General features: G+C 34.3%; 2 protein-coding genes across 4 annotated transcripts in view; both read left to right on the top strand.

The window, feature by feature from the left end:
- LOC126771961 (lachesin-like) overlaps nucleotides 1–3,140 on the top strand; it is a 77,846-nt gene extending 74,706 nt beyond the window's left edge. For both annotated transcript variants that reach the window (XM_050492167.1, XM_050492158.1), the window contains exons 7-8: nucleotides 887–1,057; nucleotides 2,300–3,140. In XM_050492167.1, the coding sequence (XP_050348124.1) occupies nucleotides 887–1,057; nucleotides 2,300–2,523 (395 nt within the window). In that variant the 3' untranslated portion in view covers nucleotides 2,524–3,140. The remainder of the gene's footprint in view (nucleotides 1–886; nucleotides 1,058–2,299) is intronic.
- A 13,195-nt stretch (nucleotides 3,141–16,335) lies between these two features.
- Nucleotides 16,336–19,907, top strand: LOC126772099 (secretory phospholipase A2 receptor-like). Of its 2 annotated transcripts, none has more exons than XM_050492274.1 (5): nucleotides 16,336–16,446; nucleotides 16,575–16,826; nucleotides 16,907–17,107; nucleotides 17,772–18,020; nucleotides 18,633–19,907. In XM_050492274.1, exons 1-5 carry the CDS (start codon nucleotides 16,392–16,394, stop codon nucleotides 18,812–18,814), a joined length of 939 nt encoding a protein of 312 aa, XP_050348231.1. In that variant the 5' UTR covers nucleotides 16,336–16,391; the 3' UTR covers nucleotides 18,815–19,907. The 2 variants fall into 2 exon arrangements, with proteins under 2 accessions (XP_050348231.1, XP_050348232.1); XM_050492275.1 differs by having other exon boundaries at nucleotides 16,336–16,459.
- The last annotated feature ends 4,447 nt before the right edge of the window (nucleotides 19,908–24,354 follow it).

The following is a 24,354-nucleotide window of genomic DNA, read 5'->3' as shown; positions in this document are numbered from 1 at the left end:
TTACTGAATTACTTCTGGTCATTGGTATTGTAAGCTATATTATTTAAACCATTACGTTTATTGTCAAAACAATCCCCGTAGCGTTTATTTGGAAAGAGACGGATGATAATTACTTTTCAAACTATATCAGCTGTTTAGGAGGTTATATAAAGCAAAATTTCTGATTATTTATTTGATTTTGGTTGTGTAAATCCAGTACTAAGTTAAAAATAAAATATTGGATATATAACTATTGTATTTTCAAGGGTTGTGTGACTATTAGTATAGGTATGTCACATAATTGTAATTAAATCAATAAAATTTCTCAGTATAATTATAGTAATTTAATTAGTGACATTATAATACAAATATAATAATGTAAGGAATGTCAATCGTTTCAGTCTCATAGAATATCACGAGCTAATTTTAGTGATTGTCTGTTAATTATCGTGTATCGGACGTGAAGCCATGTATCGGATTCTATCATAACTAATGAGCCGTCTCCTTGTGAGTATAAATATATTCCGGTTCCGAAGTTCACGATACAGTACAGTACAGTAACAGTAACAGCCTGTTAATGTCCCACTGCTGGGCTAAGGCCTCCTCTCCCTTTTTGAGGAGAAGATTTGGAGCTTATTCCACCACGCTGCTGTAATGCGGGTTAGTAGAATACACATGTGGCAGAATTTCAATGAAATTAGACACATGCAGGTTTCCTCGCGATGTTTCCTTCACCGTTAAGCACGAGATGAATTTAAATAAAAATAAGCACATGAAAATTAAGTGGTGCTTACCCGGGCTTGAAACCACGATCATCGGCTAAGATTCATGCGTTCTAACCACTACGCCATCTCGGCTATCTATCATTGAATAAAGGGTAATTTTTTTTATGAAATCTTTAAAACAGGTGAAATGATAATATCAAACGACAAGTACCACATGAGCGAGATCAACAGTTCAGCGTACAGCGTGCAAATGCGACTTGTGATCAGGAACATACAGGGCACAGATCTCGGTGGTTACAAGTGCATCTCGAAGAACTCTATTGGGGATGCTGAGGGCAATATTAGATTGTATGGTAAGTTATCTTAGGTTAAGATCAATCAATACCAATCGCTTAACAGTATTGACGGCTAGTGTTAACAAACGCTTCGATCCTGATTCTTCGATCTATTGTCGTCACCAATATTATCACCTATTTCGAAAATATTAGCCTTTTAATAATTATTGCTATTCTAATTATTATTATCAAAAAAACTTATCGTCATCATCATCAGTGTCAGTTCACTGCTGGACATAGGCCTCTTAATAGCCTCTGAACTCGATCTTCAGAACTCCTCCAATCCTTGCCAGCTCTCTTACGAATATCATGGCCTAGCTACAATTGGCCTAAAGCTACGTTTGCCGACCCACTATAAGAAAAACCTCAATTATTTGGTCAAAATAAACCAATCAACTGCCAATCTTAGTCCACTGAACATAGGCCTCTCCCACGGTGCGCCAAAGCTCCCGGTCCAACCAACCAAATTAGCTAATAATCGAGAAGTAAATGCAACTTATAAATAACAATTCAGGAGCTCTAACATTCACCTCCCCTCTCCAGTATCCTGTCGACGGTACTATACTATTGTACTTTCATACGTGCGACATATTATACTTGCAAAGTTTCAAATCCATACGCCAAGATGAAAAGCGACTTCCTAGATTTGCACACTGACTTATAAAGTTATAAATAAAGCTCTTAAATAAACATACAAAAAGTTATATATAAAATATAATATTAAGTAAACAGACTAAATATTGAGCTAACTAATGAATCAGAAATATGTTTCTATAAATTAAACGCCGCAAAGTAATAAATGTTGTTAATCCGATTATCAAATTACTTTGGAAATTTGAGTTTACAGGCTATACAATATTATAAATTAGATTACCGTAATGACAAAACAAAATATATAACTAGGTATATATTCCATATTTCGTAACTTTTATAAGTATAAATAAAAGAATTACAATAATAAATACACAGTAAAATTACTAAATACGTTTAATGATATTTTAATATGTAACGGTACATTTAAACTATTTATTCTTTAGTGGCTTTGTGCAAGTTTGTCTGAGTAGGTACCATCAAACTGCGATACTTGGTATTACTGTGTTAATTTGAATTGTATTCTGTATTCTGGTTTGAATGATGAGTGAACCAGACAGGACTTATTGACTAACTTTATTGATGTAAATAAATTAAATTATTCAAATAACGTCGTTAACTTATATGTAATTGTGACCAAAATTTTAATTCGAAACTCATTCGCAACAGAAATGGAATTGCCCTATCGCAAGAACCGACCAGATGATGATCGCGATTCAGATCTTGAAGAGACCAACGACGTCCGATCCAGTCTTCAAGGATCACTCCGAGAGGGCGGGCGAGCGGAGGACGCAGGCTTCCTTGGTGGAGGAGGGCCGCCCTCCGCTGCCGCGACCCGGACCACGCCGTACGCAATCTTTTTAATATCAGCCTTAGTCTACGCTATGGGCTAAACTTTCTCCTTAGTAGGATATCCACGAGAAACGGATTACGTACAAGGTACAGGTAGCGACGAATTAGAATTATTGTAAAAAAATACAGGTTATATAATACAGCAATCCTAGATAAAAGTTTACGAAGTAACAAGTTTAAACCACGAATTTCAATGGCAGTGTCCGGAAAAAAAACAGAAAACATGGCTAGACTACCAAAGTCACATGCAAGAGTACCTCGCGGTATATCATGAATCTATTGTTCTTCCAAGTTTTAAACATGATTTTATCGTTACCGCGTCTTCCTACTCTATACGATTAAATATGAAATCGCCATTGTAAATTGTTTCTTATATCTGAGGAATTTCATTTTTAATGAGTCAGTGGCAACTTGTTAGGATTTAATTGTATAACATATTGAAAATAAGGACCAGATAGATCGAGATTACCTCACAGATGTACGTCAGTGTTGCTATGTTTTATATAAACTTATAGTGACAATTAAAATGTGGATATGTGAATGTGACTGTGTATAGAGATCCCAGCTAAATAATAATCGTTGTGTATGCTTAGATATGTCACCGGATAAATATAAATATCGTTAGTTTGTATTAAATATAGCGAGAGTGTAAACCGCCAAAAAAAAAATGCTCACGTAACGTTCAATTTCGGATAAAGGCAATTTCGATGCTTTAAAAGTGTTTATATATTTTTTCTGTTTTAACTTAATCTATATACAGTTGTTTGTTACATATATAAGCACTGTATATTATTCAAAGCTTGCTGATATTAATACAGATATTTAATGATATATAAGGTTTATCTTTCTGATATCAATGTGATGAAATTATCAACAGATTTATGTTCATAATTTTTTGACAGCTTATATTTTCGCTAGATTTATTGTAAAATTATCTGTGCTTACAATTATCCGGAAACAGATGCATGTGATATTGTCAAGCGATAATAACATGAGCTGCATGTAAAATATATAAAAAATATATCACTTAGCTCCTCCATATACTTACTACTTTGTTTTTATGTAACGACTTTATACTACTTCATATATCATATTATAATAATACGCAATTTGATAATTTATCTTATTTTAGCTGTTCTAATAGATTCTTTTGACTTAAAATAAATACCACGAATATACATGTATATACGTTATGTTATAGTTATAAATGAGTAGCTTTCTATGGAATTATATATAGCTTTTTTTGTAAAATGTATATGTATAAAATATTTATAGTCCTCAAATTATCATAGCTATAGTATTAATGTATATTGAAAAGCTATAAAATATAGGATATACAATAATAATTGTTAAACATAATATTGTTGAATTTATAAACCATCATTTGTAAGCTATTGTAAATTAAAGTAAAAAATAGCCATTAGTTAAGCTTAGAAAATTGGTTAAATTCAGAAGAATGAATATTGATTTGTTAATGAATAAATTATTGTACCGTTTAGTTACGTAACCACATGTACTTTTGCTGCCAGTGTCTACGTACAGTCTTATAATGAATGTATAATGTTGCCTACAAACCATTATAAACATACATACCTACAAAACGTTGTTTTATTTATATATATTTAAGTAACTTATAAAAAGAAAATGTTTTTTGAGACATGACGTAATAAGACAGATAATTAAAAAATTATTTTACAATTAATAGAATATCAATCAATCAATCAATCAACAGCCAATCATTGTCCACTGCTGAACATAGGCCTCTCCCAAGGTGCGCCAAAGCTCCTTGTTCTCCACATTCCGCATCCAGTTGGTGCCCGCCACCTTTTTAAGGTCATCGGTCCACCTGGCTGGAGGGCGCCCTACGCTGCGCTTGCCGATTCGCGGTCTCCACTCTAGGACTCGTCTGCTCCAACGGCCATCGGTCTTACGACATACGTGACCAGCCCAAGTCCCACCCAGTCCGGTTCTTTTCCGGATAATCTCATTTCTGATCTTATCCTTCAAAGATACTCCGAGCATAGCTCGCCCCATAGCACGCTGAGCGACTTTGAATTTGTGGACTAGTCCCGCAGTTAGTGTCCACGTTTCGGCACCGTATGCATGGCAGGTAAGACGCATTGGTTGTAAAATGTATATGTATAAAACGATTGATGACTTTCGTCTTCAAACATTGCGGTATAGTCGACTTGAGGACTTGACGAAGGTTGCCAAATTAATAGAATAAGTGACAAAATTTTACTTTTTAATGTTTTTTTTTTTATATGCGCCGGGTTGGCAAATGACTCTACTCCACCTGATGGTAAGTGGTAGTAGAGTACAAACGCGACGACGGCCAGTACAGTCGGGAAGAATGTTCTGCACTAGCCGTCCCCGCCTTGCCGGCCCGCAAGATGCCTCTTCACGCCTCGTTTGAAGGAACCCGGGTTGTAAGAGGAGGGGAACACGTGAGCTGGTAAGGAATTCCATTTTTAGGTAGTGCGACAAAGAAAGAAGTTGCCAAATTTCTTTGTGCGCGATGGAATTGATGTCACAGTTAGGCGGTGACATCGAGAACCAGCTCGCGTGGACTTAAGAAGGAAGGGGGAAGCAGGAATTAGAGAGAATAATTCCTCAGAGCACTCGCCGTGATACAGTCGATAGAAAGCGCTCAGTGCTGCTATCTCGCGATGCAATTGTAAAGGTTCAAGGGTGTTTGTGACCTTTACGTCACCAATAATGCGTACTGCACGTCGCTGCAACCGGTCCAAGGCCTCCAGTAGGTACTTAGCGGAGCCATCCCAAAGGTGCGAGCAATATTCAACGCAAGACCGTACTTGTGTTTTGTATAACAAGCACAGTTGTTGTGGCGTGAAAAAATGCCGCACCTTGTTCAGAACTCCGAGTTTCCGTGAAGCTGTTTTTATAATAGCCTCGATGTAATCCCTTGGACTAAGGTCGCAGCGAACGTCTATCCCCAGCATGGCGATTTTGCTTTGTATCATCAGCGGTGTGCCACAGAGGGAGGGATGAGGGTAAAATGGTGACTTTTTCGCTGTGAGAGCGCATACCTGTGTTTTCTTGGCATTAAGCTCAACAAGATTATCAGAACCCCATTTGGCGATGAGCTCTAACGTCCTATCGAGTTCAATGACAAGATTCTCCCGCCTCTCCTCAGTTTCCGCCCGCCCAGCCACTGCGCGTCCGTGGTATCCACCATGCACTGTACTATCATCTGCATAGCAATGTATGTTCCCAAGAGAGAGCATATCATTGATATGCAAAAGAAAGAGTGTGGGAGATAGCACAGATCCCTGGGGGACCCCAGCATTCACTACATAGAATTGTGAAGCGCAACCATCTACTAAAACACGAAGGCTACGCTTGTGTAGGAAGCTGGCAATCCAGGTACATAGCTGAGCACGCAGACCATAGGTCAGTCAAGCTACTGAGCTTGGAGAGAACTTCTGTGCCAGACCCTGTCGAAAGCCTTGGAGATATCGAGGCTGACAGCCAACGATTCTCCATGCTTGTCGATAGCTTCACCCCAGAGGTGTGTTACGTACGCTAAAAGATCACCTGTGGACCGTTTTGGTCGACACCCGTACTGACGATCATTAATAGGCAGACATAGACATTAGTAGACAGATATAGATCATTAATAGATAGACAGTGATCTTCTAGGTTGGTGGCGCTTGGGCGTTGGAGATCAAGGATCGGTTAATATATCTTATAGTGCCAGTCCTATGGGCGGTGGTGACCATTCGTCATCAGGTGGCCTATTTGCCAGTCTGTCTAACTTTAGAAAAATAAATTTTCAATATAATCATGTAACACAAAAATTATCTCCCTAGTATGTCATTGCCCACACACCTTCCAGAGCGGAAATCGGCAATGAAAATTGACGTTTGACAGCAAAATTATTGTATTAAGGTATAGACGGTATTCACTGTGATGGGTCTATACAAATCTCCAGCTAATGATTCATAAGTTTTTGGGCTAGCTCAAGCTCGTAATTAACTTTTACAGATTTAGGAATGGACACAAGTTGTATTTTTGAAAATAAGTTAATACAGAAATGTTAAGTAGTTTATCCTCAAACACGAAGTTAAGATAAATCTATGATAAATAGAAATAATAAAGCCGAGATGGCCCAGTGGTAAGAACGCGTGAATCTTAACCGATGATTGTGGGTTCAAAACCCGGACAAGCACCACGGAATTTTCATGTGCTTAATTTGTTTGACGTTGAAGGAAAACATCGTAAGGAAACCTGCATGTGTCTAATTTCACTGAAATTCTGCCACATATGTATTCCATCAACCCGAAAAAAAAAGGGAGAGGAGGCTGCAATTTTTTATTTCTATTTACAGTACAGTAACAGCCTGTAAATGTCCCACAGCTGGGCTAAGGCCTCCTCTCACTTTTTGAGGAAAAGGTTGTGGAGCTTATACCACCACGCTGCTCCAATGCAGATTGGTGGAATAGAAATAAAACTAACTACATAACACTATTTATTCAGTAACAATTTTATCAACTTTATTATGGTTGTCGAGCCCAGTGGTTAGAACTTCAAAGTTACGATAACAACTTACAAACATCATCGAATTTTCATGTGCAGCACAACGGTGAAGGAAAACATCGAAAGAAAACCGTGCCGGATGAAAATCTTCTGCATGGATACACATCCATTACACCCACATTGGGGTACAGAATCGCAGTGTGGTTAACTAAACTCCTAAACTTCTCAAAAAAGGAGGAGACCTTAGTCCAGCAATGGTACATCGATAGTTACTTTACTATCATTAAAGTAAATTTAAACTTTAAAAAAAAAACAAGCTTTTTATGTAACCATTTACTAAAATGAAGAAAAGTTTCCAATTAAGACGAAGTTATGTTAAGTCGTAAAAGTATCTGTAGTCAGTTTTCAGATTCGACTTATAACATATGTCGGTTACACCCATTTACAATAATATATTAATTAGTATTTTATAATATAAATATACAACATATATACCAAAATATATGAAAATATGTAAATTCATCTTAATAACTGAATGAGAGTGCCCCTTAACAGGAAGGTATATATTATGTAATTCGATTACAAGACCTTTAGTAAATTCGTTATAGAATATCGAATAGGCAGTACCTTATGTAAATTAATAATAATACAATCAATAACACTGTGCCACCAACTAATGAGATGTAATAAGGCTTATATACATAATTATTTATTTTTAACCTTGCTTATTTAATTAATCTCACGTTAAACAAAAAAAAACGCCATTACATTAATACCATATATAAAATAAAAAACAAGAAGTTACTCGTAGTATTTGTTGATTTTCAAGCAGAATAAAATATAATATAAATGTAATTAGCGAAAAATTTGAATTGAAGAGATTCGTACCGGTTCTTCTCTGTAGAATCAACATTCCGATCTGGTGGTAGATTTAACTTAATAATAAACTTTGAAACAAGCGAGCTATTGATATGCATACATACAAAAAAACACACACACACGCACTGTATCAATAAAATACATAAGAGATGTAAAAAAAATTGCAAATATAGATCACAATCATATATTAACAATTTACAATATCGATAAAAATTTAATCGATACTATTTAAATCGATTTGATGTGATTACCTTACGTACAACACTTACGTCAACGGTTTCATTATACATATCACTAAGCGCCCCTCTTAATTGGTACCTTCGAGTAGAAAGGTGTATGTAAGTGTGATCTAGATAGGGCGAAACCGCTTGCATTAGCGAAATTACTCGAGGCTTTATTATTTTCATTGCGACATCCCTAGCTAAGAGTTTTGGGTAATAAAGGGGTTCCTAACTAAATATTTCTAGCTATACCATTTACATTTACGTGTTTTATTATTTGTTGTATATAGTTGTTAAATTTAAGCAATTACGTATATTCAATAAGAAATAAATAGTATCATTTTATTTTTGTTCTTTCTTTCGTTTGTTTTTTCTTCGTTTTGTTGTTATTTCTTTTGTTTTATAATGGACTATTATAAAATTAATTTACGTCGATTTATTTTGCATTTAAATATAAATAAGGAAGTTTTTTATATTACAACTAAACTAATCTTTATTATTAATATAAATTAACGCAATCATATTAAATGATCTTTTCATTTGACTTATTAATATTTAAAACTGGATGATTCGGGCTACTCCTTCTGCGTCTATGATTTTCTTCCTTTATTTTTATGCTCCTCGTTATCCAGGTCACGCCACTATTTTAAATTTCATAATCTATTCAATTGTCTAATCGTAATGAAGTAACAAACAGACATACAGAGGTTGTTTCTCATTTATAATATGGATATAGTATAGAGGATTTTTTTAAACAAATGAAAAGCATTTGATTATACGTAATAATTCTGTAAACAAACAGCAGAAATCCTAGATCTAAACGTATTATGTACGCGTGGATTCAACCGTTTTTAATATCACTACTTCACTCTATCTAAAAAAATGAGCTAATTTTTTTTCAGATCGGACTTATAGATCTGGAGTTTAACTCGTTCAAACAAACAAATCACCTTTCAGCTATCATATTAGTATATATAAATATCATAACAACTTACCTAAAGATTATTATTAGATTATTATCTTTAATACACTTACCTAAAGTGTCAACAAAGCGATACAATGAGAAACAACTAAGGAAGACATACAATTATCGTCATCACTGGGACCTGAGTCACGATAACCCAATATAGGCGTACACTTCCGAGTGTCCCCGGAGTACGGCTTGCCAGCCGCAGTTTGCATCCGACTCACCGGTTCACTTTACTATACAAATACTCAAAGGATCGCCGAGCGGAGAATTAGACGGAAGGTAATTTTCTCAAAGCGTATTGATAGCCGAATAGACGGAAATTCCAGTTATAGTTGGAGTGTTTAGTTCTTAGGAATATATATTGTATTTACTTGGATTGTAATTTTATTTCATTGAATATTATATTTACTATAATATTTATTTTAACTTTATTTAGAATATGATTTGAATATATATTATTAAAAAAAACGTAACCTTATATAAAAAAAATCTATTACTACCTGTTTAAGAGAATCTTTTAATCTTTAACAAATGCAGAACATCATTTTTAAAAATAATTTTTTACTCAATTCACGAACTAATTTCATTAAAAACCATATACTACAAATTGCACTTGCAATATTCGACTATTAAATTCTCACAAAATTTAAATAAAATCTTATTAACAATCGAGGCAAGATTGCTCAGTACCCTTGTACTTAACACGCATTGGTGTTCTTATCAAGAATAGCAAGTCCTTCGCAGCAGTGAAAAGGATTCCAATATTAGATACTATATATTTAATTCAGTTCACCGCCTATCCAATGCATTGTCAATTGCATTTCCTATTACAATATTCACAGGACATAGTGATAGCCATTGACGTGTATTTGTTTACAAGCGCGTCGTCCCGGGAATAACCTTACCGGGACGTCCGGCTGCAATCTGCATAACAATATAACCTATCGTTACCCGCCCTCCAGATGTATAGCAATGTTCTGTTCGTAATTCATATATTAATGAAGTCGGAAATGTAAATAGGCATGTTGTTTTATTGATATTGCCCTATCGATTAATATATTTGCGGTCATTTGAAAGTTATAAACTAAATACTGTATTTTAATTAACAATATTATGCAACAAATACAAATTGATTGTGGAACAAGACGTGTGCCTGTGATAGGTAAACTAACTCACTATGAAGCAGTTTTTATGGGAAAAAGCATTTAATTTTCGAATTGTAAGTCATTTGAATGGAATATCTTCAATGTAGCGTTTAACTATTTAAAATTTCATTTCATTTCATTTCATTTCATCGACACTTTGTAAGTGTAAGTACTATGAACAATGTGTCGTTTCTTTCACTAAGCTTTACATATTTAATTTAACAATCAAATATTTGATCGTTCCTAATATATATTTATAAATATCTCCATTTATATATTATGAATTCTCAGCCTTATATTTTATTACGCCACGTACAGGACCTCTCGTATATCATAGTGTGAGTTATAGTTATACATACCCTTTCAGGCGTAACTACAAACGTATATTTCGGCATTTATATTATTAGTAAGGTACTCGTAGCTAGAGCTAGGTCAACATATTCGAGATAATCGTCGGTCCGGGCGCTCTCTAGCGAACAATAACCTATAATAGACATACCGAAACTTTATTGGCTTAATATTATTTAATATAAAAACCATTGTACTAAAAAGAAATATTCTAGTGTAAAAATCGATTTATTTGTATTACTTAGTAGTTTTGATATATAATGACGAAATAAATAAAGCCTTTTTAACAGGTCCTATTTGGGAATCATTTTCTAAGGTATTAAAGGTTTAAGATCGCCTTTCCTCTTGAGGAGTTAGAACCTATTCCAGTACACTGTTTCAATGTGGGTTTATAGACACACAAATTATAGCGTAATTCCATACAATAAATAAAAAGTTCCTCGAGATGTTCGAATTACATACAATAAATACACATATCCAATGTTCTTCACGATGTTTTTTCACCAACAAACATGAGATGTTTTTTTTTTTTTTTTATAGAAAAGGAAGGCGGACGAGCATATGGGCCACCTGATGGTAAGTGGTCACCAACGCTCTTAGACATTGGCATTGTAAGAAATGTCAACCATCGCTTACATATCCAATGCGCCACCAACCTTGGGAACTAAGATTTTATGTCCCTTGTGCCTGTAATTACACTGGCTCACTCACCCTTCAAACCGGAACACAACAATATCAAGTATTGCTGTTTTGCGGTAGAATATCTGATGAGTGGGTGGTACCTACCCAGACGAGCTTGCACAAAGCCCTACCACCAGTAAAATGTACAAATTAATCAATGGACCACATCTATATACTGGGTCATCGGCTGTTTCCATGTATTTCAGTAAAATAACAGTTTCAAGTAATTGCAAAATAACTATTACTCCGTTACGAATTGAGATCATCGCTTATATATAATAAAATATAAAATGCATCATCATTACCTTCAATCATTAACTCCTTATTATACCGATGTGTGTTTTAAAAATAATTTTCTAAACAAAATAAACCGATAAATAAAATATTTATTTTTCGTCTCATTGAAGGTTAATTCCATTGTCTATTATTTTTTAGCTGAATATATACTTTTCATTGGAAAAGTGGTTTATTGTGTTCTTAAACAAAGTTATTCAGTTCACTTTGTGGGAGCATTGAATAGCGCTATTGTGAGCGACTCGGGCCCAGGTGCGGCCCTTACCCATTCACCTAAAATAACCCTATGAATGTCAAAAATACTCACCTTTTTTTTACTTCTTTTATCGCTTTGAAGCCAACGTGTAAATAAAATATTGAAAAAACAATTACCATTGCGTTTCAGTTGAAAATAATGTGTAGTGGATGGAAGACTATGTCACTTATTTCGACACTAACGCTAGTGAAGATTGACACTGTTAGACATATTTATTACCTATTCCAAAAACGCGTTCATGCGATTCAATAACTCATCGAAAACGATAAGAACCGTCTGAACATATTGTGACTTAATTTAAACCAATGAACGCTACGAAACGAAAACGTAAAAAGTACGTAATACTTTCAATAGTTGATAGCTTTTTTAATTACATCATGTAATTCCATTCACAAGAAGTATCATTCATATTATTTATAAAGATATTATGATATATATTAAGCTGTTATTTTAGGTATGACGATTATAGTTTAGAATAGTTTTCGTCATTTCAAACCGAATTCAAACCAGTCGACGATAATTACACGCCCTAGTAGTCTAGTGGAACGGCAGTCCGACACGACCAGATAGAGCCCAGACCATGGAGTGTTGCTCCATGGTCTGGTTGCGCTGAACATCACGAGAGCGCAACATCGCCAAATTCCTAGTTTTCACCCTGAATTTTTTGACAAAAAAAAAATAAACTTATCATAGATAATAATATAACCCTAGATTCAAAACTGAGACATCATCTGCCTCCAAATAGACTAGACCATAAAGGCAACAAACTATAGACAATATAAGATTAGTAATGCATTACTTGATTTTTTTTTAAATGCTCATAGAATACTACGTCCGACATTACACATAAATACAGACTTTCAGTTCAATATTCTATTGTGAATAGAATTGTCAGTTACAATTATTTATCACGCTACGGTTACGTCAAGCGAGTTCTGGTAATTATAGTTTTTCAATAAAGGCTAAACTGTTATCCTCATATTACAAGTTGTCATTTTTAATCTAGCCTTTTATATAGATTGGCTATAGGCGGCAGTCTGATTTAATTGAGTAGCACTCTCGTGCACGTATAAACCCTCGCATTTTAATGACTGATCAATTAGGTATCTGATGAAACTTTAAAAGCATAGTTACTGACGTCACAACCGATTGACCGCAGCCTACATTATACGTAATTAACTAGATATAATTAACTTGTTATAGTGTAAATATATTTATAATAATATTATGATAAAAGCGTACTTCGGTACATCGTACGTGGTAGATAACTAATCAGATATTCAACCGCAAAACAGCAATATTTAGTATTGTTCTGTTCCAGTTTGAAGGATGAGTGAATGAATGAGGCAGTGTAACTACAAGCACGGATATAACAATTTAGTTTCCTAGATTGGTGGCGCATTAACGATGTAAAGAATGGTTAATATTTCTTACGATGCCAATGACAATATTAGGCGGTATTTACATAGCCAATATGCCACCGACCCTGGTAACTACCATGTTATGTACCTTGTGCCTGTAATAATACTGACTCACTCACCCTTCAAACCGAAAAAAAACTAAGAATTGCTGCTTGGCGGTAGAATATACGAGTGGTTATACCTTCCTAGACGGGCTTACACAAAGCCCAATAAACAAGTGTAAGTACAAACACTACATAGACCAAAAGAAATTTTATTTTATAATATATATTTTTTTTATCTATAAATTAAAATAAACTTTATTCAAGTAGCTCTAACGAGCTCACTTGAATCTTTCATTCCACGGAAATATATTAAATGTAAAGACAGCATCAGTTCGGAATCTAGTTTCTATCGAGAATAAGCCGCAAGAAATTCAGACGTAACACATTTTAAGAAATTAAATTATATCATTAACTTTATCGAAACTATTTGTTTGAATGTTGATATTTTGTTCATTTTGTATTTTTTTTTTCTATGTAAGGATTAACAAATCAACAAACTTTATCTAATAATGCATAAGGGTCTAAACTTAATAAAACAGTATTTGTTTTATTTAATTTATTTAATAGGACGCCAACATTGCATATAATATTAACTTAGTTGAATAGGTAACCTATATGTAAAACAAATAACAACATATTGTGTGCTCCACTTAAAGGCTTACTCAGCATGTACAATCTTATAGATATTATTTGTTACACATATTCTAATTATATTATACCCACAAAAATACAACTATTGAATACTAAAAACATTAATTTAGAAAAAAACGTTGATGGCCGGAACTGGAATTTTAAGATTTAAACATTACAAGATTGATCATTTTAAGCAGAACATTACAAGTAAGTAAATTATGATATCTAAACAAGCATTAAAAAATATTCATTTAATTTAATATCGTAAATAAATAAAAAACTCAAATTGAAATTTTAAATAGTTGTTATTACAAGCATCTACACCTGGACTTGAAGATCGTTCACGGAAGTCACGACGCTTTACACTCATAGCATCACTTGAAAAAAATCCATGCACTTAGCACTGAAATAAGCGCGCCTTTCGACCGCATTCACTTTTAGCGATGTAGTTTTTCTCCTTTTACACCCTCCACACCCATTCTCCCATCAGTATTCACCATCTCTCTCCGACAACGCATCTCTACCGCTCTACTTTGTTCGCTTTAACGTTTCGTGACACAAAGCAATATGTGAGTTAAGTTCACTGTAACGGTTCTTGTTTGAGTTGCGATTTAATGCCTCCTTAAACTGAGATGGTTTACGGGTTAACCCGGCTGAAAAGGTTGAAAGTATCAGCAGTTATTTACTTTTTGGATCCGTTCAATATAAACTTTAAATCCTTTGAAGAAACTCGCGCCATTAGACATCAAGATGAATAAACTTTTTCTGTAGGCATTTCAACATTAAGAGATCGTTTTATCTAAAACGTTATTTTAGATAAAAATCTGTGGCAGGCTATTACCTATATCACCCGGTTGAAATGAAGTTTCTTTCGCTTTACATAATATATTATTTAAGAGCCACAATTAAATAAATTATCAAAATTTCAAAGTAACTAAATTAAATAAATGAAAGAATGAAACATATAAATAAACAAATATCTATAATAGTAAAACTGTCGTGACAATTGACGGCTTACACTTAATTCGTTATGGCTCAAATATCTGAAGTGTAACATGCAAAACTGACTATGAAAATTATTTGTTTCTTACATTGTAAAATATTAGATCAAAATATTAACTACATAAAAATAATCAAAAACAGATAACTATTCAGTTAAAATAAAGCGAATCCACTGAAACCAACGAATCCCCGTCTGATTAAAACTTCCTCGCTCATCTGAAAACAATTTGGTTGGGAAAAGTGCTGAGATTAAGAGCTAATCTATATTTACCAATGGAACAACCATCGGGGAGACCACAACTTGTCCAATTTACATGACGAAGGTGGCGATATCGCAAAAGAAAGTTTCCGACAACTTTTATCAGATCCGCCCACTGCGGTTGATGAGTACAGAACTTTATTAACCGGCCTTAAACGGTGATCAAAACTCATGGAGAGAGAACTCCTATATTGATTGTTAAATAATATTGAAAATAGAGAAATTAAATATTGTAATACAATAAATTTCATTTTCATTAGAAATGAAATAGCACAATTCGCTCGAGTTTTAATTAAATAACCCCTTAAGTTAAATTTTATCGGAGTTCTTCCTGAGAGGTTTTAAATTTCCATACCTTGTTATGAAGCCAGACAAACATAGCGTATTTATAATCGTAGAAGAATCTATAAATTATTAATGTTTTTTATAGCTAGAATTAATTACTTTTTTAAACTAGTAATCAATCAGTTAGCTTTACATTCAACTGAATCCTTCATCATCAATATCATCATTATCTTAATTTGAGGATACAAAAGTTCAGAAAGAACCTACTCGAATAAATATAATTAATCTAAGATAAGTACTAACATTATAAGTTACCTACAATTTTTAATATCTTTATAAAACTTTAATTTTTTTTTAAATATTCTTCATAAAATGTACACACTAAGGTTTTTCTTATTATACTGCCTGAAATATTATAGTAACCATCAATGCGATTTCTATTTATCAATAACACAACAAACAAAATAAATCGTCAACAACATTTCGATGAAAATTGAAAAACAATTTATTTACATTGAATAAAACCCGTCTCCATATTATGTTCACTGTAGCTTACAAACTCTCGAACTGACTCCGAGGGACTAGGATTAGGCAATTCCTCCAGCCGACTACGTATTACACGAAGAGATTTAAACTGAATTAACCGTTCGATCGGAAAATTGGAATGCCACACAGATAATTACCTGACACTCACAGAAAAGGAAGCCTTTTAAAGGAGATTCAAATAAGCGTGGTCGAAGGACCAACTGAGGCGACTAGCTCGCGCGGCCTTTCTTCTAATTCTAGGCGACTATAAAGATATGGATTCAGATATAATCATTAATAATGTATACACTGTTACATAAAAGAAATAAACTCTAAAAGCAATCAACGATCAAAATTTATAAATAGATTTTTTTAACGAGTTATTTTTATGATAAAATTGAACATACCATGCCGTAAAAAGTAAATTCAATGTTATATATTGTGCCATGTTAATATTTACATTTGTGTTTTTTTATCTAATATATATGCATGAAACAAGTGGTGAGAGGCAAAAGTTAATCCCTATCACTTTTGTATAGTTTCATATATTTTTTAAAATATTAATTTTATCTATTGCCCGCGATCTATAAATTGTCTTTTTCGAATAATTTATTAAAATATTTCAACAGCACAAAAATTTCGAATGGATTATATGTGGGCGCACTCCTACAAAACCTTCTATAGATTGCATGACTTGGCCACCAATTGGCAAGAAGCCCGACAAATGTGCGAAGCGGAAGGCACAACATTACTCATCCCCGATACACTGGACGAAATGGAAAACTTAAAACTACTGATGAGTAACATGAAAGCACACTATACAGCCATATTCGTCGGAATTCACGATAAATTTTCTTTTGGCAATTACGTCACTGTTAGGGGTAATATATAACATCATCAAATATCTATGTCTTACTCAGGTCGTTTTCCACTTTAAATCTTATGTATTTATAATTTAAAGGAGAACCAATAGCTGGCACGATCTTGGAGTTACTTTGGGCTGAAGGACGACCAGATAATGTCAACGGTACAGAGCATTGCGTTGTTATGACAAGGGAAGGTTTATTTGATGATCGTCCATGTTCCGACATATATCCTTTTGTTTGCAAAATATTAGGAAATGAGACAAAATATAATGACGTATGCGATAATTTTGATACAGGTAGATCTTAGAAATATTACTTATTTATAATTACTAATACCCGGTGTATACTGCATTCCTTTTTTTGTTATTATATATATTTGTTCGGAATCGTTTATGACGTGCACAGAACAACACAAGTGGGTTTCACCACTATCGGATAGAGGATACGAATATGGGTTAGACCAAGAAAAAATATTTTACACATAAAAATGACTTTCATGCTCCTATTTTACATTGTTTTGTGATTCATTTTAATAAACAGGAGAGCTTTTCTATAAGGTCCACCACTTGAAAACCGATTTACGATGATATGCTATTTTGATGCGTCTATTCTTTAAATACTATAATGGTTATAACGAATGTACTATGACATTCTGACAATCCTACGATTAGATTTGAATTTGTTCTTAAAGTATAGCTCTACAACTAATTTTCTGAAGTTTTATTAGCTCACCTGTGAGGTGCTAAACTACTAAAGCTGAACTTTCTTTTGTATTAATTACGGTCTTACTTACAAACGTTACTTCGTGAGTCTTTTGTTAAACACTAACTTCGCTCTTTCTATCATCGCTGATTCGTTATTCAAAAGAAGAAAACATCATTAATTAACTAAAACTTAACTTTAAGTAAATAAAAACGCATATAGGTTAAATATTTAATGTTTACAACACTATTTTTACAGGATACGCTCCTCATCAAGCGATAAATGGTAAATGTTACAAGTTTCACTACGAACCATTGTCTTGGCATGACGCCTATTTGGCCTGTAAATTGGAAGAAGGACGTCTAGCTATAATCAACTCACCTAAAGAAGCGAATATAATCGTCGGCTTTCTAGGCGAACATTTAAACAGTAACATTCCAGATCCAAACATTTTGTACATTGGTTTCAGTGATCTAATGTTCCCATATCAATATAGAACTATTGCAGGTAATAATAAACTTTTATTTATCTATTCTATTTATTTATAAAAAAAGGTCGGATACGAGTTTTTTTTTATTAAAACAGATATTAAATCAAAATAAAATAAAACAATAAATAGATTATTCTAAATAAATGCGTTAAATGAAATTGGCATAGATTCGATTTACGTTTTTATTCGCATCAGGCGATTTGAAAGAAATCCACAAAAAATCCTTATTTTTTTCGCATGAGTTCTAGCAATTCCCTTACCGAGAAACGCAAAGTTTGTGTCAGAAGTGGAGACGACATAGCCCGAGTCAATTACCAAACGTACAAGTTTCACACTGTCAAGCATTCTGTATACGATTAAGCTATAATGCGTTAAATATTAATCACAATATTTGTTATTCTCTCATTTAAAAAAAAAAACACAATTAGTATATTTTTGTATAATAAGTTTCTTAAATCTTTATCATTAAATTTTGAAGGCTATAGGCGCCAATAATAAATCCAAATTCATGTAACTTTTATAAACACATATCGTCAAGGAAATATCTTAAACCCGTGCTTGATAGATACATGATCATTTTTGTTCTTTTCTCATACTATGTGTCTCATTTCCGTTATGTTATATTGTAGGTCAAACCCTTGACGACGCTGGCTACGCATCATGGAGTCCTATGAAAGAGGACTACAAGAAAACAAAACTAAAACGTTGTGGAGCAATTTCTAGAACTGGTTTCCTTAAAATTACATATTGTGATAGCCCGGCAATGTTCCTTTGTGAAAAAATTCTTAACACAACTGCGAATTTGTTATAAAATCAAAGTCCATCAGGCATTAAAGTGAAGTATGTCAATAAAGACAAGACAAGTACGTAAATTTAAAAAAAGGGGAAAAAAATGGTAAGCCCGTCAAGATAGGTATCAACTACTTGCCCCTATTCTACCACTTTGGAGCACTACATAGTACAGTTGTGTTCTGTTTTAAACTGTGAGTGAGCCAGTGTGCCTAATTAAAGGCACAAGGGACATACTTCTTAGTTCCACGATGACAATATAAGGATTGGTTAATATATCTCTTAAAGCACATCCGAATCCCACATAACCCTGTTCCTCCCCCCCATGGGAGCTAGGTACCTTTCGGAAGGTTTCCACTGCGTGAAAAAAAAATGGTTAATATATCTCTTAAAGCACTAATCTCTGTCAGTGGTGGTGACCACTTATCACCAGGGGGCCCATTTTCCAGACCACCTGTATATTATATTTTTTTATAAAAATAATGTTAAGTATACTTAAGGTAAAATTAAAAAATAGCATTTAATTTATAAAAAAGCAACCAAGGAGCATTAATCGAGTGAGCATCCGTTAATTGAGATTAAAATGTGTTTGTGTGCGTACGTATTTGTGTGTTGTGTAATAAGTACAAATCTATTTATGTAATAATGACATATAATATAAATTGATATGGACGCTGTGACATAAGAGCCTACATTAGTGGTACTTAATGTCACTCGTCATGACCTCTCATTGAATGCAGTGTACACGACAGGCATCTGACGTTTGACGATAATATGCCTGCACTATACATTTAAAAGCAGTGGTGCGCGCGACTCGATGAATTGCGACTTTGTGGATTACAACCACTGTTTGAAAGGAGTTAATAAGCGTGAAATTCTCGTATTGTTTGATTTTACGTTTTAATTTAAAAAACCAATTATTAATATTTGTTGATTTTATTGATGTGAAACATCTATTGGCGCGCCTGGACGTAAAACACATGACGCCAAACGGTATGACGAATTTGTCTTCCATCATGACTTCACTCCGTGGTCGTTTTCTACACAATTGTGTGTACTATATAACTCGGTACAATATATTAATATTATAATAAAAAATATATACATTTTAGTAACGAAGTTTTTTATTTTCATTTATCTTACTCCATATGTATTTATTGTTTTTTTTAATTATAAAATATTCCCTCGGAACGGTCATTTTTCTTTTTACCTTCTTATTTACTTATCTTCTTTAACCTAAAATAATTCATTTAAAAAGGCATTTAGTAGTCAATTTGTATCGATACTTGTGTTTTTCAAAATACATAAAAGAAAAATAACATTTTATTTCGATAACCCAACAAAGGAAATGAATGACAAACAATATACCTAAAGGCTTTACCTCATAATTCGACCAATCTATTTCCTACGCCCTCATCGCATTCTCTCATCTCAAATTCAACAATTGATATTCGTTACTCAAATTATAATATCAAAGCAAAAACAATTACCCACTCGCACATAACTTAAATGTTCGGAGCCGAAAAGTTTACATATGAACTTGATCAATTAAGCTAGTTTGAACGAGGTAGTTCATGATTAGAAGGATGTCCGTTATCCTTGCTTGCGGCGACTGTCGAAGTCGGATACATACATAAAGGAATTTCGAACATTGTTTCAAACAAATCTGTTTTGAGTTATTAATATATATTATTATCAACGTTTATATGCAGATAAACTTCGAACCCACTTGTTTAAAATAGGAGAATGATTGCCTCGTTGGCCCAGGGAGCGAGAGCCTAGGTTCTCATCCCGGATCGATGTGATTTGTCAAGAAATTGTCAGCACCAGCCAAGAGTGGCTAGAGCATGAGTCGTCGGAGTGCCGTCCAACCAGACTATGGGTGTAAAGAGAAAAGAAAGTGCACCTATGTGTACCTATGTGTACCACTTGTGCACCATGATATCTCCGGTGCAGTTGGCTAATCTCAACTTAGAGAAGCCGTTACACAAGATGATAAATTAATTGTGAAATTATATATACAGACTGTTAAAAAAATAGTATACAAAAAAGAACATATGCTAATACCATGTATACTTAAGTAACTACCCAGTTAATGTATCATGTCTAACGGGAAACAAATTTATCTATGTGAATTAAAAATCAATCCAGACAAACGAGATCCGAAAATTGAAATTAGAATCCACTTGTTTTATGCAACAATAATAAAGCTAATACTATTTGTAAAACAACTAGTAATACTTCTACCGTTTATTAAATTATATACTTATGTACCAGACATAAGTATATAAGGAAAATTAAATGTCAATTGCAAACATAAAATAATGGCACATTGTTACCGATGTTGCTTACTAACGAAATTACTCGTTACTCACAAGAGCCATTAGGCCTCGATCCCACCGGATGAATAAACTACTGTCGTATTGGCTTACGGAAATATTAATAATTAGCAAATGCATCGAGCGACGATGATTTCATTTCAAAAGATACACGAGTATATGAGTAACAAAATCGTAACAGGACCTTCTTATGAATGATGATATATTTTTACAAAATTATGTACGAGCTGTGGATTCTAAAAGGCTCAATACATCATTTCGGATGATACGTTAATTTTTACCGTCGACAGAAGGAAGTTATTGTTTTGTATGCGCTGACGATATTATATGCCCATGTATAGTATACAGAATTATTTTTGTCCCGGAAATTGAAAGAGGCTCCCACGGGATAGTCGTGTAATAAGTATCCGAATCCGAACGATGACAAAACAAATTTTTACATTATAGTAAGAATATATTAAATTTTTTTTGTAAAATATTTTACATATATTTATACAACATTTACAAATATATAGTAAAAAATAAATTAACAGCCTTAAATGTCCCACCGCTGTTCAAAGATCTCTCTTATAAGATGATAAGAGCTTAACCCATCACTCTTTTTTTTTAGATTTTGTTTAGATTTCCATTCGACAACCAAATGAAATTAGCAACATTCAGCTTAGATTCACAAGTTCTAGCCACTAAACCTGATTCATATAAAAGTAGACTTGTTTAAACATGTAGGTTATAAATATATGTTACTATTTTGTTTTAATTAATGGTCTTCATTATTATATAATCGTATCAGAGTACGTACTGATATGCATCAATATTGATATTAATATCTATATTAAAAATGGATGGAACCACCTGCATTAAACAGCTTTTGCGAGCGCTTGACGGTTGGTTTTGACTTAAATTTTATTTGATTGCGAGCCCGTCACTACAACAGGCTGATTGATGTATTGCCGTCGCGCAACCCGTTGTCAAAGATGGCGGCAGTTCATGTACAGAAATGGATACATGAATATTTTATTATGTATAATAAAATTTTCATGTTCATTTAATATTGGAGGTCTCAAATCATATTAAATAACACAATCAATCTTCGACAAAATTTAATATCAATGATAATGAATTGCTTTAAATCTATTGGTTATAAATCGACTCACGATTTAAAATTAATAACAAAATGAACTTAATATATTACTAAAGATGCTCTTAATAACATTTTTGAAAGTTCATTTTAAATTTTCTATGGTTCGGAATGTAGATTATACTCCTTGCGAATGTCTTCAAGGGCCGAAAAAAACCTTATAAATTACTGAAATAATTTGACTATAAATATTGAAACAATACTATTACAACGTTAACTTATATAAAAAATCTTTACTATCCCAATGATATATTTCTAATGAGGTTAACGTATAAAACTACACAGATGTACTAATTCATAGACGACACATGAAAAGTCGCGATGTCGATAAAACATCCCTTTTCATACGACATTAACTGCATTAGTAACGGCACATTTCGTAACAATCTGTAAGGTGACTCAGTGACGTGTGAATCCGAAGATACAGCGATTCATTTCCTCAAACCGAGTTACTAGTTTAATATTAAGCGTCTAATAAACTTAGCCTACGATTATTTCAACGTTCAAGCGAAACAGCACATACAAATTGAACGATTTAATTTTATTTACCATACAAGGTATAGCTTCTATATCTCATTGCGGGACTATCCAGCATAACATAACATATCTCATATTTTTTGAGGAATATAGTTGCTTCCGCCACGCCGATCCAACGTGGGTTGGTGAATACCCATGTGGCAGATTTTCAACCGATAACTCAAGTTGCTCCACAATATTTTACTTCAACACAAATAAATCACATGGAAATTGGTGCTTTCCCGATTTGTACCCGCAATCGTTGATTAAGATTCATGTGTTCCAACCGCTGGGTTATATATATATATATATCCGTAACAGCCTGTGAATGTCCCACTACTGGGCTAAAGGCCTCCTCTCCTCTTTTTGAGGAGAAGGTTTGGAGCTTATTCCACCACGCTGCTCCAATGCGGGTTGGTAGAATTCACATGTGGCAGAACTTCAGTGAAATTAGACACATGCAGGTTTCCTCACGATGTTTTCCTTCACCGTTAAGCACGAGATGAATTATAATCACAAATTAAGCACATAAAAATTCAGTGGTGCTTGCCCGGGTTTGAACCCACGATCATCGGTTAAGATTCACGCGTTCTTACCACAGGGCCATCTCGGCTCAATATATAATATATATATATATATATTATAATATATATATATATATATATATTATATATACATTAAATACACTTTTTGTATTGCCTTGTTGTTTAAATGCTTCAATTGAATGTTTTCATAGAAATGTATGCCACATGCAATCAAATCATATTTTCGTTTCATCAAACAATAACGTATCGATCGTGTTGTGTAAACATTATGTCACTGTTGCCATAAATAATCCATTTTTATTTTATCTTAATTTGATTGGAAACATTTTAGAGATTTTTATAAAATACCATTCAATTTACTCTGTCAGGCAGTAGTGGCAGGGTGTTGGCAGCTGGTGCTTACCGGCTGTTTCGGTAAGTACCTGCACGAGATAGCGCGGCGTGAGGTGTCACCCTCCTGCCATGAGTGTGGTGCGTCATTCGACACGGTGCATCGCTCCCTGACGGAGTGTGTGCGTGGGGGTCACAGAGGCATTCCCTGGCGGCGGTTGTTGGAGGAGACCTCTCCTTGCCGAGCATCATCGACGCTATGCTCGGAAGCGAGGGGTGCTGGTCAGATGGTCTCCTTCTGCGATAGTGTGATGTCACAGAAGGAGGCTGCGGAGCGGGCGCGGGAAGAAGATGGCGCTGCAGACCCGCTCCGCCGGAAAAGACCGGGGAAAAGAAAAAAGCGCTATGCGCACCTTCTCTCCCCGCCACAATAGGCGCCGGGGACTAGGGGGGGTTCACAGTACCCTGGGAACCCTCCATAGAGAATGGAGGCCCGCATAGGCGGACCGGCCCTCAGAGCGCCACGGTAGCAGGCGAAAGTAATCCCGTGGCGTTCCTCGTTAAGACGGAAAGGGTACCGCTGGTTTTTAGTGGGTATTCCGATGTTCGGGGCGCACTCGGCGCCTTGGACACCGGCGAGCCCCACATACCCCCCCCCCCACTTCCTGTGGGGGAAACGCGTAATGCGTTTTTC

Source organism: Nymphalis io, chromosome 1 (genome assembly GCF_905147045.1).
Source record: "Nymphalis io chromosome 1, ilAglIoxx1.1, whole genome shotgun sequence".
NCBI lineage: Eukaryota > Metazoa > Arthropoda > Insecta > Lepidoptera > Nymphalidae > Nymphalis > Nymphalis io.
The sequence above is the reverse complement of the archived record's forward strand: the minus strand, read 5'-3'. Positions and strand labels throughout refer to the sequence as shown.

Coding starts and splice junctions, on each gene's coding strand:
- LOC126772099 (XM_050492274.1), top strand. CDS start 16,392: ATGTTAATATTTACATTTGTGTTTTTTTATCTAATATATATGCATGAA. Junction 16,447..16,574: donor ATATATGCATGAAACAAGTG/GTGAGAGGCAAA, acceptor ATATTTCAACAG/CACAAAAATTTCGAATGGAT. Junction 18,021..18,632: donor TCAATATAGAACTATTGCAG/GTAATAATAAAC, acceptor GTTATATTGTAG/GTCAAACCCTTGACGACGCT.